General features: G+C 46.9%; 1 protein-coding gene across 1 annotated transcript in view; it reads left to right on the forward strand.

Annotated features, from left to right (window-relative positions):
• The window catches only part of LOC138672600 (bromodomain and WD repeat-containing protein 1-like), a 139,814-nt gene extending 121,911 nt beyond the window's left edge, over positions 1–17,903 (forward strand). The window contains 3 exon segments of the mRNA XM_069760737.1: positions 14,191–14,426; positions 14,650–14,829; positions 15,581–17,903. Of these exon segments, the coding sequence (XP_069616838.1) occupies positions 14,191–14,426; positions 14,650–14,829; positions 15,581–16,491 (1,327 nt within the window). The 3' untranslated portion in view covers positions 16,492–17,903.
• Positions 17,904–19,878: the final 1,975 nt, after the last annotated feature.

Here is a 19,878-nt window from a genome sequence, read left to right on the forward strand (position 1 = left end):
AGGCGGATTTGTCTTCCAAAAAGTCACTTACCAGCCGACCTTTTTCAGGGTTCACGCAGCAAAGGCCACAGAGAAGAACAGGGTATTTTTTTAGACCCACTCCTTCCTGGCGTTCTCGCTACTCCCAAGGTATATCCTCCAGGTCTAGGACTGGAAGATCCACCTCGGCATGACTCTCGTCTAGACCTCAGCCCACTTCCCAGGCTGGGCGGCTGTCTTCTCTTCCTCAGGGACTTCTGGATCTCCTCAGTAGAGGGCACATGGGTCAGGGAAGTTGTATCCTCGGGATACAAGATAGAGTTCGTTTCACGACCCTGGGATCGTTTCTTTGAATCCCGACCTCCAAGAGACCCCGCTCTAGTTCCGGGTTTCTTCGCAACCATTGCTTCTCTTCTCAAAGCCGGGGGTAATTTTTCCTGTCCCAGAAGAAGCACGGTTCACAGGTTTCTACTCTAATCCTTTGTGTGACCGATAAAAGAAGGCAAGGTTCATCCCATTCTGGATCTCAAATTGCTGAACAGGAGAGTTCATCTGAGACTCCTCAGGATGGAATCCTTTCATTCAGTAATTGCTTCCATAGAGGCTCAAGAATTTCTGTGTTCCATAGATATTCAAGACGCCTACCTCCATGTCCCGATATTCCCAGGACATCATGGATTCCTGGGCTTTGCGGTGCTCCAGGACCCTTTTCAGTTTGTCGCCCTGCCGTTCGGTCTCGCAACTGCTCCCAGGGTTTTCACAAAGATCAGGGCGGCACTGATAGCCATCTTGAGGGTCAGGGGACTGGTACCTTTTCCGTACCTCGACGGCATCCTCATCAAGGCTCCGTCCTTTTTCTCAGGCTCGCGAGAGCCTCCATCGTCCTCGACACTAGCCGTTTCGGGTGGTTTGTCGACAAGAAGAAATCCTGTCTTGTTCCCTCGCAGCGCCTCCTTTTTTTCTGGGCATGCTCTTCGACACTCGTCAGTTCAAATTCTTCCTTTCCCGAGGGTAAGAGATCCGTCCTTCGTCGGGACGTACACTTGCTCCAGGGTCCTCGGCTTCCCTCTTTCCGATCGGCCATGAAGGTTCTGGGGAGGATGGTAGCAACATTGGAAGTGACACCCTTTGCCCTATTTCATTCACGTCCTCTTCAGCAGGCCATCCTGTCACAGTGGGACAGGTCTGTCTTGTCCCTGGATCGACCAATCCATCTCTCTCCCCGGGTCAATCGGTCCCTCAACTGGTGGCTGACGTCACCTCTCATCTCCCAGGGCAGGTCCTTCCTTCCAGTTTTCTGGCAAGGTGGTGAAGATGGATGTCAGCCTGCTCGGCTGGGGCGTGGTGTTTCGCCGCCTGACTGTTCAGGGTCGTTGGTCGGCGCAGGAGTCTTCTTGGCCGATCAATGTGCTTGAGATTCGGGCCATCTTTCTCTCCCTTCGCCACTGGGAAAGGATTCTCAGGGGTCTACCTATCCGAATCTCGGTGGACACCGCCACTGAGGTGGCATATCAACCATCGGGGGAGACACTGAGTTCCTTGGCCGAGGTATCCAAAATCCTCCTCCGGGCAGAGGCAATGGTTCCGGTGATATCCGCAGTGCTTATCCCCGGTGTCGACAATTGAGCCGCCAACTTCCTCAACCGCGAGGGCCTCTCGGCAAGGAAATGGTCCTTGCATCAGGGGTTCTTACATCAGCCTGATCTTCGATGGGGGACTCCGGACGTGGACCTCATGGCGTCCCGAATGAACATGGTGTTCGTCTCCTGGTCTCGCGACCCTCTCGCAGTGGGCGTCGACGCTCTGGCCATTCCTTGGTCGCAGTTCGTGCTCCCCTATCTATTCCCATTCTTCCCTTGCTTCCCAAGCCGTTGAAAGGGATCAAGGCGGAGGGGTGCCGGTCATTCTGATCGCCCCGGATTGGCCCAGGAGAGCTTGGTTTGCGGAGATCGTCAATCTTCTCGCGGACACCCCCTGGTGCCTTCCAGACAGTCCCGATCTGCTGTCTCAGGGTCCGATCTGCCACCCAAATTCTCGGTCGTTCAGTTTAACGGCGTGGCTGTTGAGTCCGCTGTTCTAAGAGCGTCTTGCCTTTCGGACTAGGTGATTCTCACCATGATCCAGGCTCGGAAGCCTTCGTTTTCCCAGACTATACTATCGTACCCATCTATGTCCTTTTCCCTGCCTTCCATCTTGGCCTTCCTCTAGGCAGGACTGGATTTGGGCCTTGCCCGGAGTTCCCTCAAGGGCCAGGTTTCTGCGCTTCCCATCCTTTTTCAGAAGACTTTAGCTTCTCGGCCACAGGTTAAGACCTGCCTTCAAGGAGCAGCCCATGCTGTCCCTCCGTATAGGGCCCCTGCGGATTCATGGGGTTTTAAACATGGTACTGGACGTTCTGAGGTTTTCCCCATTTGAGCCTCTCAGAACTGACAGGGGAATCTCCCTATCTTGGAAGGTGGCCTTTTTTTGTGGCCATCACTTCTATCCGCGCGTTTCCGAATTGGCGGCCCTTTCTTGCCGACCTCCGTTCTTGGTCATTCACCAGGACAAGGTGGTCCTCAGACCTCCTCCTTCTTTCCTTCCTAAGGTGGTTTCCACCTCCAACGAGGACGTCGTTCTACCTTCCTTTTGCCCAGCTCCGACTCATCCTCTGGAGCGATCGTTGAAAAAGCTGGACCTCGTCACGGCAGTGAGGATCTACCTGGATAGAACGTCCACTTTCCGGAAGACAGGTTCTCTCTTCGTCATTCCTGATGGCACGCGCAGAGGCCAACTGGCTTCTAAGGTGACTATTGCCCGCTGGATCAGAACGGCAATTCTGGAGGCTTACCGGGTCAAGAACAGAGTGCCCCCTCCTGGGATCAAGGCTCACTCTACCCGGGCAGTCGGCGCCTCCTGGGTGGTGCACCACAGGGCTTCCGCCCTACAGCTTTGCAAAGCGGCAACTTTGTCTTCCATCCACACGTTCGCCAAATTTTACAAGGTGCATACCTATGCTTCGGCGGACGCCAGCCTGGGCAGAAGGATCCTGCAGGCGGCAGTGGTGAGTCCTCTGACCTGATGGAAGTCTGTTTTTCCCACCCCAGGGACTGCTTTGGGACGTCCCATGGTTCCTGTGTCCCCCAATGAAAGGCGATGGAGAAAACAGGATTTTTGGTTGCTTACCGTAAAATCTGTTTCTCTGAGCCTTCATTGGGGGACACAGCACCCTCCCAAGTTGAACAGCTCTGTTTATTGTGTTATACTGTTTACGTTTGAGTTCTTTGAACACTCTTTGAGTGTTTGAAACTGTTAATCTGTGGAGCGCTGCGGCATTTGTTGGCGCTATATAAAGTTTATTATTATTACTATTATTATATTATTATTTCTCTTTTACACGTTGCTTCTCCTACTGCTTTCTCACTAACTGAAGATCCTACTTCCTGTCGGTGGGGTGTACACTGCAGAGGAGGAGCTAACTTTTTTATTTGCATAGTGTCAGCCTCCCAGTGGCAGCAGCATACACCCATGGTTCCTGTGTCCCCCAATGAAGGCTCAGAGAAACAGATTTTACGGTAAGCAACCAAAAATCCTGTTTTATCAATTTTACCAAACGCGGAACGGTATAAACGCCTCCCCCAATAGAAATTCATGAATAGCTGGCTTTTGGTCATTCTTCCTCACAAAAATCGGAATAAAAAGCAATCAAAAAATGTCACGTGCCCAAAAATGTTTTCAATAAAAACGTCAACTCGTCCCGCAAAAAACAAGACCTCACATGACTCTGTGGACCAAAATATGGAAAAATTATAGCTCTCAAAATGTGGTATTGCAAAAAATATTTTTTGCAATAAAAAGGGTCTTTCAATGTGTGACGGCTGCCAATCATAAAAATCCGCTAAAAAACTCGCTATAAAAGTAAATCAAACCCCCCTTCATCACCCCCTTAGTAAGGGAAAAATAAAAAAAAATGCATTTATTTCCATTTTCCCGCTAGGGCTAGGGCTAGGGTTAGGGTTTAGATTAAATTTACAGTTGGGAATAGGGTTGGGATGAGGGTTAGGGGTGTGTCAGGGTTAGAGGTGTGGTTAGGGTTACCGTTGGAATTAGGGTTAGGGGTGTGTTTAGATTAGGGTTTCAGTTATAATTGGGGGGTTTCCACTGTTTCGGCACATCAGGGGCTCTCCAAACACGACATGGCGTCCGATCTCAATTCCAGCCAATTCTGCGTTGAAAAAGTAAAACAGTGCTCCTTCCCTTCCGAGCTCTCCTGTGTGCCCAAACAGGGGTTTACCCCAACATATGGGGTATCAGCGTACTCAGGACAAATTGGACAACAACTTTTGTGGACCAATTTCTCCTGTTACCCTTGGGAAAATACAAAACTGGGGGCTAAAAAATAATTTTTGTGGGAAAACAAAAAGATTTTTTATTTTCACGGCTCTGCGTTATAAACTGTAGTGAAACACTTGGGGGTTCAAAGTTCTCACAACACATCTAGATAAGTTCATTGAGGGGTCTAGTTTCCAATATGGGGTCACTTGTGGGGGGTTTCTACTGTTTAGGTACATTAGGGGCTCTGCAAACGCAATGTGACGCCTGCATACCAATCCATCTAAGTCTGCATTCCAAATGATGCTCCTTCCCTTCCGAGCCCTCCCATGCGCCCAAACGGTGGTTCCCCCCCACATATCGGGTATCAGCGTACTCAGGACAAATTGGACAACAACATTTAGGGTCCAATTTCTCCTGCTAACCTTGGAAAAATACAAAACTGGGGGCTAAAATATAATTTTTGTGGAAAAAAAAAATATTTTTTATTTGCATGGCTCTGCGTTATAAACTGTAGTGAAATACTTGGGGGTTCAAAGCTCTCACAACACATCAAGATGAGTTCCTTAGGGGGTCTACTTTCCAAAATGGTGTCACTTGTGGGGGGTTTCTACTGTTTAGGTACATTAGGGGCTCTGCAAACGCAATGTGACGCCTGCAGACCATTCCATCTAAGTCTGCATTCCAAATGGCGCTCCTTCCCTTCCGAACCCTCCCATGCGCCCAAACGGTGGTTCCCCCCCACATATGGGGTATCAGCGTACTCAGGACAAATTGGACAACAACTTTTGGGGTCCAATTTCTCCTGTTACCCTAGGGAAAATACAAAACTGGGGGCTAAAATATAATTTTTGTGGGAAAAAAATTTTGTTTTATTTTTATGGCTCTGCATTATAAATTTCTGTGAACCCCTTGGTGGGTCAAAGTGCTCACCACACATCCAGATAAGTTCCTTAGGGGGTCTACTTTCCAAAATGGTGTCACTTGTGGGGGGTTTCAATGTTTAGGCACATCAGTGTCTCTCCAAACGCAACATGGCGTCCCATCTCAATTCCTGTCAATTTTGCATTGAAATGTCAAATAGCGCTCCTTCCCTTCCGAGCTCTCCCATGCGCCCAAACAGTGGTTTACTGCCACATATGGGGTATCAGCGTACTCAGGACAAATTGGACAACAACTTTTTGGGTCCAATTTCTCCTGTTACCCTTGGTAAAATAAAACAAATTGGAGCTGAAGTAAATTTTTTGTGTAAAAAAGTTAAATGTTCATTTTTATTTAAACATTCCAAAAATTCCTATTAAACACCTGAAGGGTTAATAAACTTCTTGAATGTGGTTTTGAGCACCTTGAGGGGTGCAGTTTTTAGAATGGTGTCACACTTGGGCATTTTCTATCATATAGACCCCTCAAAATGACTTCAAATGAGACGTGGTCCCTAAAAAAAAATAGTGTTGTAAAAATGAGAAATTGCTGGTCAACTTTTAACCCTTATAACTCCCTAACAAAAAAAAAAATTGGTTCCAAAATTATGCTGATGTAAAGGAGACATGTGGGAAATGTTACTTATTAAGTATTTTGTGTGACATATCTCTGTGATTTAATTGCATAAAAATTCAAAGTTTGAAAATTGAGAAATTTTCAAAATTTTCGCCAAATTTCCATTTTTTTCACAAATAAACGCAGGTACTATCAAATAAATTTTACCACTATCATGAAGTACAATATGTCACGAGAAAACAATGTCAGAATCACCAGGATCCGTTGAAGCGTTTCGGAGTTATAACCTCATAAAGGGACAGTGGTCAGAATTGTAAAAATTGGCCTGGTCATTGACGTGCAAACCACCCTTGGGGGTAAAGGGGTTAACTACGCTATTAGAAAAGCAAATTGCAGCATAAAAAGGAAGTCCAATATTTGTCAAAAAACCCAATATTAGTAGAATTAAGTCATTCGAGGGGAGGGAGGGGGGTGGAAGGGAGGGTCCAAAACAATGTCCAATGCAATGGCCAATATGAATAAAATCTGATTTAACTGTGTATTGTGTAGATGAAGTTGATCAATGGTCAGAAGACTGAATCCAATGCGGAATCCTTAGTGCAGGGAAAACCTATAAAGGAAAAAGGGTTTAAGGTACTCTAACCGCCTCCTGGCGATATTCAGCATTCATGGTTCCATTTGCCAAAGCAAGTCTTCCAGGTACTGAAGGAGCAAAACAACTTCAGACCATCACACCACCATATTTTACTGTTGGAATGTTGTTCCCTTCCTGAAATCCTGTTACTACTACACCAGATGTAATGGGACATTACCTTCCAAAAAGCTCATTTGTTGTCTTGTCAGTCCAGATTTTTCTCCTAAAAGTCTTGGGAATCAAGATGTTTTCTGGCAAACCTGAGATGAGCCTATGTTCTTATTGCTCAGCAGTGGTTTTAGTCTTGGAATGCTGCCAGTCCATTTCTGCCCATTCTTTCTCTTATGGTGGAGTCATGAATACTGACCTTAACTGAGAGAAGTGAGGCCTGCAATTCTTTGGATGTTGTGGGGTCATTTGTGACCTCTTGGATGAGTCGTCGCTGCGCTCTTGGGGTAATTTAGGTTTGCCACCCGCTCCTGGGAAGGTTCGCCACTGTTCCATGTTTTTGCCATGTCTAACATTTGAGGATCTTTTGTTCTACTTCACTTTGTCAGGCAGGTCCTATTTAAGTGATTTCTTGATTGAAAACAGGTGTGGCAGTAATCTGGCCTCAGTGTGGGTAGGGAATTTGAACTTTGCTTCCCAAAGATGTGATAAACCACATTTAACTAGTTTTAAGTGGGCGAGCAAACATTTTTTCACACAGGACCCTGAAGGTTTGGATTTAATTTTACCTGAATAATAAACTTTCCATTTAAAAACTGCAATCTGTGTTTAAATTAGTTTGGTGATCTGAAACATTTGTGTGACAAACAATAAAAAACAAAAGGAAATCCGGGATCGGCAAAAACTTTTTTTTACACAACTGTATTTAAAGCGATCATGGGGGAATGAGATCTTGCTCCTTGATGGAGACAGCCGGGGACATTTTTGTGATGGCGGAACACTGCTCTTCCCTGACTACATTACTCATAAATGGAAGAATGACCAGGCAGATTTCCTGGGTTCAAAATCGAATTTTCTTCCCTTCCGAAAAATCGTTTCTTCCTCTTTCGTCCACCAAGGCAACCGTCTCAACTGCCCTGGTTTCTTCAGGCCGTCTCTTCCCTGGTCACAGCTGGCGTAGTCGTTCCTGACCCTTCAAACGCGCATTTTTTGGGGTTCTACTCGAACTTCTTCATAGTCCCCAAGAGGGACGGTTCCCTTCGCCCATTTCTGGATCTCAAGTTTTTGAACCGCCATGTTCGACTCCGCCACTTCAGGATGGAGTCCTTGCGGTCTGTGATTGCCGCCATGGAGCCGGGGAGTTCCTGTGTTCGGTGGATATTCAGGATGCGTACCTTTTTATGTTCCTGTCAGCGTACAGCACCAAAGGTACCTTCGGTTTGCTATCCAGGAAGAGCACTACCAATTCACGGCCCTCCTGTTTGGCCTGGCGTCGGCCCCCAGGGTCTTCACCAAGATCATGGCGGCGGTCATGGCCATCCTTCGTTCCAGGGGGATACTCATCATCTCCTACCTGGACGATTTTTTGATCAGGGGTTCTTCTCATCGAGACTGTGCGCGAAGCCTCCAGATCTATCTGGACACTGACTCGCCTCGGGTGGATCATCAACTGGGACAAGTCCTCTCTGATTCCCTGCCAGCGTTCCTGGGCATGGAATTTGACACAAATTTGGCTCTGGTCTTCCTCCCACTGGGATAAGTTCTCCGGTCTCCGCAAGGCAGCCCGATCTCTCAAACACCCAGCTCCTCGCTCGCTTCGGTTCTGCATGGCAGTCCTGGGTAAGATGGTTGCCTCCATGGAGGCCGTTCCCTTTGCCCAATTCCACACGTCCCCTCCAACTGTTTCTTCTCTCCACTTGGAACAGATCCACGACCTCACTAGACCGCCCCGTTTGTCTGCCTCGGCAGGTTTGGCAGTCACTGACCTGGTGGACCCGGTCTTCATCGCTCCTCAGAGGGAGGTCTTTCCTTCCGCTTCAGTGGCAGGTCATCACCACAGATGCCAGCCTGCTTGGTTGGGGAGCGGTCTTCCGACATCTCACATCGCAGGGTCGTTGGACCCACCAGGAGGCTCTTCTTCCTATCAACTTACTGGAGATCAGAGCAATCTTCCTTGCCCTACTCCACTAGCAATCACTCCTGGCCCGTCGTCCCGTCCGCATCCAGTCGGACAACGCCACGGCCGTGGCGTACTCAAACCACCAGGGCGGGATGCGCAGCAGTCAGGTAATGCCAGAGGCAGCAAGGATACTTCATTGGGCGGAACGTCACGTTCCGGTCATTTCAGCTGTCCACATTCTGGGCATCGAAAATTGTGCAGCCGACTTCCTCAGCCGCCAGGGCCTGGTGGCGGGCGAGTGGTATCTCCATCCCTCAGTATTCGAACAGATATGTCTTCGTTGGGGCACCCCAGACGTCGACCTCATGGAGTCTCGGATGAACCACAAGGTTCCTCAGTTTGTCGCCAGATCCCGGGACCCTCTGGCAATCAGCCACGACGCCCTGGTAATCCCATGGTCGCAGTTTGTTTCCTTTCCGGTTTCCCCCACTTCCCTTGATCCCAACGGTAGTAAAAAAGATAAAGTTAGAGGGGATTCCGGTCATACTCATAGCTCCAGACTGGGCAAGGCGCCCCTGGTATGCGGAGCTGGTCAACATGCTCGCGGATACCCCTTGGAGACTCCCAGACCGCTCAGATCTTCTCTCACAGGGCCCACTCTTCCACCAGAGTTCTCAGTCCCTGCATTTAACGGCATGGCTGTTGAGGCCGCGGTTCTGAGGGAGTCTGGTTTTTCTCATCCGGTCATACAGACCATGTTAAGAGCCAGGAAGCCAGCTTCTTCTCGCATTTACCACAGGTACTGGAAGGCTTTCTTCCAGTGGTGCGAGACACACAACGTCTTTCCCATGACTTTTCCCCTTCCGGACTTTCTGGGCTTCCTGCAGTCGGGTCTCGACTCGGGTTTGTCCCTCAGTACCCTAAAGGGTCAAATTTCCGCCTTTTCCATTCTTTTCCAAAGGGACTTGGCTTCTGTCTCTCAAGTGAAGACAGCAAGGAGTTGCTCATCTTGCTCCTCCTTTTCGTCCTCCGCTGGAACCTTGGGACCTCAATTTGGTTCTCAGTGCCCTTCAGACCGTTCCTTTTGAACCGCTTCAGGACGTCTTTCCTTTCTTTCCTGGAAGGTGGCCTTCCTCATTGCGATCACTTCAATTAGAAGAGTTTCTGAGTTGGCAGCATTATCCTGCCACTCCCCCCTTCCTGATTCTTCATCAGGACAAGGTCGTTCTAAGACCTGTCCCCGAATTTCTTCCCAAGGTGGTTTCCGCTTTCCACATCAATGAGGATATCATTCCTCCTTTTTGCCTTTCTACTGTTCACCCCTTGGAGAAGTCTCTTTACAAGCCTGGCGTTGTCAGGGCTGTTTGGATCTATCTATCTAGAACTGCCCATTTTCGCAAATCCGACTGTCATTGCTGAGGGTCACCGGAAAGGCTTTCAAGCGTCCAAATCCACTATTTCTCGCTGGATTCATTCTGCTATAACGGAATCCTACCGTGCTCAAGAGACACAGCCCCTCCTGGGGTACGGGCCCACTCCACCAGAGCTGTCGGTGCTTCCTGGGCTGTTCGTCACCAGGCCTCCGCTTTGCAGGTTTGCAAGGCTGCCACCTGGTCGTCTTTACATACGTTCACGAGGTTTTACAGGGTTCATACCCAGACCTCGTCAGATGCAGGTTTTGGTAGGAAGGTACTGCATGTGGCGGTCGCACACCGGCCGACCTGAGCCCTTTTCTCGCTTCCTTTCTACCCACCCTTTTCCGGGACTGCTTTTGGACTTCCCACGGTTGTCACCTAATGAAGCGATTTTTGGTACTCACCGTAAAATCTTTCTTGGAGCCTTCATTCGGGGACACAGCACCCTCCCTGGTTATTTGTTCTTGGTACCGTGTTTGGACCTACAAGTCCTGATTGAGTTTATACTCGTGTGTTCTCAGTTATGGCTGTTTCTCCTACTGCTTTTTTTTCACCAACTGAGGTGCTCAGTGCCTGTCGGTGGGTGTATACTGCCGGGGAGGGGCTATTGTTCTTTTCCTTTTTTGCATAGTGTCAGCCTCCTAGCGGCAGCAGCATACACCCACCGTTATCTGTGTCCCCCAATGAAGGCTCCAAGAAAGATTTTACGGTGAGTACCAAAAAGCCCTCTTTTTCTACCAACCCTCGATATAAGATTCAAAGTGATATTCACTCCCCTATTAACTATTATTTATAATAATATTTAGTGGCCTTTGGAAGATCGATTTTAAGTGCAAGCCTAGATAAATCCACCAGGGTCTTCTCCACCATTATCTTAATAGTATCAATCCATCTTGTTGCTTGTCTTCCTTTTCGCCTTGTTCCTTCTATTCGTCCGACCTCCGTATCCCTCTCTGATTGCTCTTTTCATATGATGCGTCCAAAGTAGGCAAGTAGATATCAAATCTTTAGGGTCTTGAAGCAAGTAATCCCTATCAGGGAAAATTGCTAAATTGAGCAACCTGAGTTAAGGAGCTGACTTTATAAGGTTTTAGATGCTTATAAAGAAGATTCTCTGTGACCTGCTGGTACTTTCCGAGTATATAAATCTTCAATTGTAATAACTTCCAGAAAATATTCTCCTAGTGTTAACTGTGTAAATATGGGGTTATTGCAGACTAGACTAATGACTTACAGTAACTTCACCCTCGGGCCATTTTCTGTGTCTGCGTTTTGTTCTTTTGCTCCCCTTCTTCCCAGATCAATAACTTTTTATTTTTCCATCAATATGGCCGTGTGATGGCTTGTTTTTGGTGGACGAGTTGTACTTTTGACACCATTTATTTGTATCATATAATGTAATGTAAAAAGGGGAAAAAAATAAAGTGCTGTGCAATTGCAAAAAAGTGCATTTCCACAAATTTTTTTTTTTTTTTTTTACCATGGTCGCCAAATACTAAAACTGACCTGCCATTATGATTTTCTAGATAATTACGAGTTCGTAGATGGCAAATATGTATACATTCTTTTTATAGGTTCATTTTTTTTTTTTAAGTGGTGAAAAAAATAAATCCAAAGTTTGTTTAGAACATATCATTGCCCATTATTGCGTTTTAATTCAGTGTTGCTGTGACCCAAAAAATTTAATTGTGGTGTTTGATTTTTTTTTTTCTCGTTATAAACATTACCGATCAGATTCATTCTTTTTATATATTGATAGATCGGGTGATTCTGAACGCTTTGATACAAAGTTTGTTTCTTAATTTTTGTTTTATTTTTAATGGGGCGAAATGGGGGGGGGGGGGGGGTGATTTAAAAATAATTTTATTTAATATTTTTAAAAACTTTATTCTTGCTTCAATATTCTCCATGGGAGACTAGAAGCTGCGATAATTCAATCTTCAGCCTTCTCAGTGTAGCAGACATGCTCACTTGCTGTGAGCGCCAACCGCTGGGCAGTGCTCATAGCTCTATGGCTATGACAACCACGGGGAACTCCTGCAGACCCTTGGTTGTCATGCCAACCCATTGGCGACCCGCGGTCATGTGACACAAGCAGGGTTTGTGACGCAAGCATGTTAAATACTGCTGTCAGACTTGACAGCTACTGCTGTCAGAGACTGACAACCAGCGGCATTTAACATCTTAACAACCACGAGTGGATCGTGATTCCATCCATGACTGTTAAAGGCACATGTCAGCTGATGAAATGAGCTGCCATGCCAGAAAAGATATAGGCTCAGTGATTGAGCCAACATCAAAAAGGGAAAGTAAATAGGGCAGCACACTGCAGCGCCAAAACATGCAAACTTGAAAACACGAAATTTGAACTGCATTACTGCACTAGAAATATGAAAAATGAGAGCTTTTAGCGCATAAAAATGGCCAATTTTATGTGTACCTCGTAGCCACTTTACGGCATCTCTCTTATACGAGGTCCTACGCTTGACCTACCTCGCTGAGAATAAACGTCTCCATCTGAATGGGTACATGTGAAACCTCTTCTTGGACTCAAATTCTCTCTCTCTGTGGAAACTCTGACTGTTTCACTTATTCATTCTCTTCTGGACTATTGTAACTCTCTACTAATCGGCCTCCCTCTTGCAAAACTCTCCCCGCTCCAATCTGTCCTGAAGGCTGCAGCCAGGATCATATTCCTCACCAACCGTTACACCGATGCCTCTACCTTGTGCCAGTCATTACACTGGCTACCCATCCACTCCAGAATCCAGTACAAAACTACTACCCTCATCCACAAAGCACTCCATGGCTCAGCACCACCCTACATCTCCTCCCTGGTATCAGTCTACCACCCTACCCGTGCCCTCCGCTCCGCTAATGACCTCAGGTTAGCATCCTCAATAATCAGAACCTCCCACTCCCGTCTCCAAGACTTTACACGTGCTGCGCCGATTCTTTGGAATGCACTACCTAGGTTAATACGATTAATCCCCAATCCCCACAGTTTTAAGCGTGCCCTAAAAACTCATTTGTTCAGACTGGCCTACCGCCTCAATGCATTAACCTAACGATCCCTGTGTGGCCTATTTATAATAAAAAAAAAAAAAAAAAAAAGGTTCCTCGCATCATGTTCTCATACACTTTATGCAGTATTAGCCCTTTGTGTCTGTACTGCTACATACTTAGGCAGTTAACTGGTTCATGCAGCTTTACATGAACACCTGAGCCTTACACTATAGCTGGTCCGAATAATTAAAGCAATTGTTACCATCCACCTCTCGTGTCTCCCCTTTTCCCCATAGTTTGTAAGCTTGCGAGCAGGGCCCTCATTCCTCCTGGTATCTGTTTTGAACTGTATTTCTGTTATGCTGTAATGTCTATTGTCTGTACAAGTCCCCTCTATAATTTGTAAAGCGCTGCGGAATATGTTGGCGCTATATAAATAAAAATTATTATTATTATATAGGGGTATTGGACCTACTATAATTAAAACACCTGAAGCTAGGAGGCGGGGAGTGCACGATCAGAAGGCTAGAGAATACATTTCAAAAACCTGACCTGCACATCCAAACATAGACTAAGTGTGAACAGGTGCTGAACCCAGAGTCGCCAACTCGTATATAGTTAAGTAAATAGGGCAGCACACTGCAGCGCCAAAACCTGTTCACACTTAGTCTAGTAGGTCCAATACCCCTCCACAGAGAGAGAGAATTTGAGTCCAAGAAGAGGTTTCACATGTACCCATTCAGATGGAGACGTTTATTCTCAGCGAGGTAGGTCAAGCATAGGACCTCGTATAAGAGAGATGCCGTAAAGTGGCTACGAGGTACACATAAAATTGGCCATTTTTATGCGCTAAAAGCTCTCATTTTTCATATTTCTAGTGCAGTAATGCAGTTCAAATTTCGTGTTTTCAAGTTTGCATTTTTGGCGCTGCAGTGTGCTGCCCTATTTACTTAACTATATACGAGTTGGCGACTCTGGGTTCAGCACCTGTTCACACTTAGTCTATGTTTGGATGTGCAGGTCAGGTTTTTGAAATGTAACATCAAAAAGGGAGTCCCGACATGTTCCGTACATGTTTGGTACATGACATGAGAGGTTAAAAAATGGGGGGGGGGGGGGGAGGGCTCCCTCCATTTATTTTGGAAACATCAAGATTTTTAACACCTTTCCTCCTGGGTACATGTGACACGACACTTTGTCCTTTCCGGCCTCCTATGCAGTCAAATTATTTGACAAGAACACCCAAATGTGTGTTGTTTTTTTTTCTTTCATATATGTAGAAAAGTCAGACAAGCGAGACGATCCACATCTGATGAAATGAACCAATGTTTCCTAGAAATATGTTCACCGCAGCCTACCTCAAGTGGAGCCGCTTGTGCTCCCAGTCCGCTCAGCGCTGCCAGTTCTTCTTCAAGGCACCTTAATGGACAATCATCGGGCTCCTCGCCCATATTCACCAAGTCCCGAGCATCAAGCATAGAGCGTGACTCCTCACCAAGCTGCTCCAGGTCATCAGGTAATAACACCGTCCCGCAAAGGGTCATCATAGCCGTGATCTAATATCAGGCATGGAGACTCTGTCCGATGCTGGGGCAACAAGACTAAACAGGAAGGATTTTGTTTATAATCACAGGGGGTTCCCCAAGATGGGAAACCTCTTTCTATATTACTAACTTATTGCTTATTTTTGCCTGGATTTGACCCTACTAATGTCTTCGACTTGTGTCCTGACTTTGTAGGAAGTGAAACGGACTCATCCTCTTCTACCTCGGCTTCTGAACATTCCTCCAACTCTTCATCATCTTCCTCCAGCTCAGAAACGAATGCCAAGACTGATTTGAGTTCGGCGTCGCACAGGGTTAACGGCGTGAAATCTAAAATGAATGGCCGACAACAGAGAGCAACTGCAGTAAAGCAAGGTAATCGCCTCTGATCATGGAAGTAACATCTGGGATCTGTTATGTAAGCGGAAATGTCACTGTATCCAGTATTGGCTGTGAGGGCGCAGGCAGACGGCCATATAACATGGACGATGATCGCTTCGCAATGCTTGGACTGGTCGGCGACACTTCTGACCCGAGTGTGACGGCATGTATTTCTATGCAGCTGTCACGCTTGGGTCAGGAGAGCCGACGGTCAGTCCATACATTGCGACACTACGGCCCTAAAAGTCATATCTGTACAAAGGATATCAGAATTTTGAGATTTTTTTTTTTGCTTCAGCACCTAAACTCTGCCGTTAGCCAGGTCTTTATAAGTAAGAGACATGGGGGAGTTTATTAGTCCCTCTACTGCCATGACAAACTTTTGGCATCTTGCAGACATGACTCAGGAGCCACTTTCTTCCCTAAAACCTCTTATTAATATTGACAAAGCTATCGTGGGGCTGAGTGGCCGGGATCAGAGTTCGCTCCCATCCCGGCCTCTGCATCATGTTTTCAGGTTTATTTTGTTAGTTTGGCACTTTTCCTGCAATATACAAGTCTCTTGTGCCTAATGGAAAACCTTTATGGCATTATTGATTCGGTAGGTAGGTGCGAGCAGGCAGAGGGGGCAACATGAAACACCCTGGCCAAGCAATGTTTGGCTGTATGGAAATGTAGTTTTGCAGCATCACATATAAGATGTTAGTGATTGCTCCATTTCTAATATATTTTCTTCTTAATGCAGCATCTCAGGGCAATAACCAAAGGAGATCTGCACCCAGCAGAAGGAGAATTTCATCTTCCTCCGAATCGGACTCTAAAGCTGCAAGCAAAACTCATCAGGGAACACGGAAGAAAATGCTCCGCAAATGTGCTGCCCTGGCAGCCGACAAGATCAAAAACATGTCCGATGTCGAAAACAGCGCCTTCACTTCCGACAGCGACTGCAGCGCCCAAAAAAACAGCAGAACCCTACCGCAGCGGACCGCGGCCGAACGAGCCAAGAAACGACTCCTGCATGACAGCGAAGAGGAGATTGATTTAAAAAGTGACAGCGAGCAGGAACGGCCGGCTGCAAAAGCAGCAAACTTACAATCTCCAGAATGCAGAGTCATTCTGACCAACGTGTGTCCCAGCGGCACTTTTGGAGGTAGGTTAATACCTCAGCCCTGGAATCGGAAAATCTCGGATTCTGAATCAGAAAGTGAATCTCCTGAAAGAAAAAGGATGAAAAAACCCATCTCTCCACCCCGTACTAGAAATCAAAGATTAGTCGGCGACTCTGATGACTCCTTAGTCTCCAGCTCTAATGAGACAACTCCACCCAGGAATGGAAAATGTATTTCTTCAGATTCCGAAACCTCCCTCTCTGATGACAGTGAAGACATCCGTAATAATGGGAATGCGGCAGGCCGATCCAGAGGTCACAAGCGGAAGCGTATTCTCAGCAGCTGCGATGAGGACTGGCAGGAAGATGACCGGGTCCACAAATTAACCCGCCGCTCGAAAATACGCACAAGAAACCGAGGGAAAAGGACAGTACGGTATGACGAAAACCCGGCTCACAGTGACGAAAACTTGAATGGTGCGCGGTCTCAAGAGTCCCGTCTGCAGAGGCTTTCTGTACGAGAGCGAGCGAGACCGTTCCTCCGCTAATTCACAAAATCAAGTTGACTTAAAAGTTGTTAAAATTCAGGGATTAGACTGTTTTTTTCTCTTTGATGTGAATGTGAAGAGACTTTTTACTCGTTTGCACTTGTTATTGAAGCATTTACAGCACAGATGCCAACTTGTGCCTCGTGACGGGCCAAGCTCATCTGTGGGGCAAAAAGTGTTTTTGTATTTTCAAATGTTTAGTAATTTTGAGGCTTCCCGCCGCGAGACCCTCCCTATATCCCCGGGAGCCTCCTTTATACTGTCTGACTTACTTATTGGCCATTGAACACTAATTTGCACAGCTTGCTTTACGTTTACAGATTTCTATAGTTTTGTAATATATATTTTTTTTTCCCCCTTGTTACATTTTTTTATGAAGCTTGTTAGGAAAAAAATATCAAATTTCATCTATTTTCCCTCCTCAAAGCTTGAACACAATTTTCGTTTCGGAACCCAGTATAGGCTATTGACATTTAATTTATTATTTTTGAGCTCCGATATTTAAATCTCCCATGAATTTCATATTTTCAATGTTTTTTTTGTTTTTCCCCCACCTGGTTTTCATTTAGTGAAAACATTCTGAAGTATTAATTTGTGACATTAGTACGGGCTGATTTCTCACCCGTCACCCCTCTTTTCTGGAGCCTTACTAACGGGAGTCGACCGCAGTCTTAGAAATAAATTGACCACTAATTGTAGCTGACCGACATGTTACATGATTTTGTGCATTGGTTACAGATTTGTGAAGTCTTCCATTAATTGCAGAGCTTTTCTTTTTTTTTTTTTGTCTTATAGGGGTGCTTTATCAAATTTTTACTTAAAAATTAATTTAACTACTGGTATAGGAGGGCACGGGTGTGGAGTGAACACTTTCAAGCTGATTTTCCCCCTTCAATACAACAGTGCCAATCCAGCTTTAAAGTGAATGTCTACTATTTATCATCATCAATTTTTTTTTTTTATCATTATTGATAAATCTTTACAGTGGACAGATTTTTTTTAGTTTTTCATAAGCAGATGTTCAAAATGCCCTGCATAGAACATGCAGAAGGAAAAAAAACAAAAACAAAACTGTTTACATGCATCCATCACTAGGGGGAGCATAAGAGCTGTGGGCCGTCCCTCTGGCGGAGGCAGTGTGCCCGTGGGCCGTCCCTCTGGCGGAGGCAGTGTGCCCGTGGGCCGTCCCTCTGGCGGAGGCAGTGTGCCCGTGGGCCGTCCCTCTGGCGGAGGCAGTGTGCCCGTGGGCCGTCCCTCTGGCGGAGGCAGTGTGCCCGTGGGCCGTCCCTCTGGCGGAGGCAGTGTGCCCGTGGGCCGTCCCTCTGGCGGAGGCAGTGTGCCCGTGGGCCGTCCCTCTGGCGGAGGCAGTGTGCCCGTGGGCCCTCCCTCTGGCGGAGGCAGTGTGCCCGTGGGCCCTCCCTCTGGCGGAGGCAGTGTGCCCGTGGGCCCTCCCTCTGGCGGAGGCAGTGTGCCCGTGGGCCCTCCCTCTGGCGGAGGCAGTGTGCCCGTGGGCCCTCCCTCTGGCGGAGGCAGTGGGCCCTCCCTCTGGCGGAGGCAGTGGGCCCTCCCTCTGGCGGAGGCAGTGGGCCCTCCCTCTGGCGGAGGCAGTGGGCCCTCCTTCTGGCGGAGGCTGCGGGCAGCAGCACATTATCTGTTTGACTAGACAGGTGATTTGCTGCTTTCTTTGATCACTGTAGTAATCTTTATGGTTATTGGTGGACATTAACTTTTAACTGGAACTTTTTCACCTCATTTTTACCCCTGTACATAATTTACACCTCTCTGGCAGACCATTTAATACCTTTGTTATATCTATTGATCTGCACTAGCTCTGCATAGTGACACCATGTATAACTCATGCGCTTTACTCGGTGCTGATGTTTCCACATGGTGTATACTGATTTTAAATGTTAGACTTAATCACTGAGCCAGCCTCCAGGGTACCAAAGCAGGGAATCAGTGCATGCGCAGCGGCTTCTCAGTTGTGTGTAAAGAAATCCATTTTGTTCTGCATGTGCGCCGGTTGTGCTCAATATAGAATAATTGGCTTTATTGTTGATTTTCTCACAGCGGTTATAACCTAATGCTCTGCCTAGGAAAGCTGGGGTCAGCGCATGTGCAGAACAAAACAAGCTGAAATCTTTCCACACAAAAAAAACCACACACCATGCATGCGCCGCTTCCCTGCTGTGGAAAACCTTGACATGGATTTTACTTTCCATCAACACAACCTGGATGGATTAATACTTAGTCTCCGCCCAGTGGCCACTTCAGTGCTAAACAGTAAACTGCGTGGGAGGTTCAGTCAAGCTTTGCCTCTTTGGCATCCGGTGCCAGGGCAATCAATAGAAGAAAGGTTACATGTCAACGGGCTTTACCCCGATAAAACCTGTCTCCACCAGCCTGTGTGACTGGCTTCCCTTTCGTCCGGGTCTGAATATGGAGCAGACCCAGGTCTCCTGACCTCAGCAGTCTCATACGTAGACATAAGCTTGTTGTTGAGTTTGGGTCTGGAGACCTGTGTCTGCTCTGTCCACGGACCGTGATACATAGATATCAAGATTAATTCCAAAGTTGAGTTGCCACGACCAAGGAGGCACCTACATGAGGCACAGTGTTTAACAAAGATGTCCCCAGCACCCAGTTTGTCAAATGGTTTAGAAGACATTCAGGTGGAGGACTAGGGTTTCTGTACCCCGATTTACACATTTCCTATATCTAATAGACATTTTCTTTGCTGCCATGATGGAGTCACCATGTGACTGTTGATGTCCCTCATGGCCATCTCCCAATATGCTGCCATGATGGAGTCACCATGTGACTGCTGATGTCCCTCATGGCCATCTCCCCCTGTGCTGCTATGACGGAGTCACCATGTAACTGCTGATGTCCCTCATGGCCACCTCCCAATATGCTGCCTTGATGGAGTCACCATGTGACTGCTGATGTCCCTCATTGCCATCTCCCCATGTCCTGCCATGGAGTCGACATGCCAAAGCTGATGTCCCAAATGACCTCTCCATGTACCACCTTGATCATGTCACCATGCCACTGCTGATGTCCCTCATGGCCACCTCCCAATATGCTGCCATGATGGTGTCACCATGCCACTGCTGATGTCCCTCATGGCCACCTCTCCATGTGCCACCACGATGGGGCGATCATGATCCTTCTGATCTCCCCTGTAAACCTTGTTTTGCAGCAGTCTGTAAAAATTAAGGGTCCTTACTTTGCGTGGACAGACATGTTGATTTTGACCTGCTGCACTCCCTTGTTCCTCCCTGCATGTAGGTATCAGTTTGTTACTGCTCTTATTTGCCTCGTTTCTGATATATACAGGTGACTCTTCACTTAAAGGGCAGCCTTCCAAATAGAAAATAAGTAAGA

The sequence above is a fragment of the Ranitomeya imitator genome, chromosome 3 (assembly GCF_032444005.1).
Source record: "Ranitomeya imitator isolate aRanImi1 chromosome 3, aRanImi1.pri, whole genome shotgun sequence".
In the NCBI taxonomy this organism is placed as follows: Eukaryota; Metazoa; Chordata; class Amphibia; order Anura; family Dendrobatidae; genus Ranitomeya; species Ranitomeya imitator.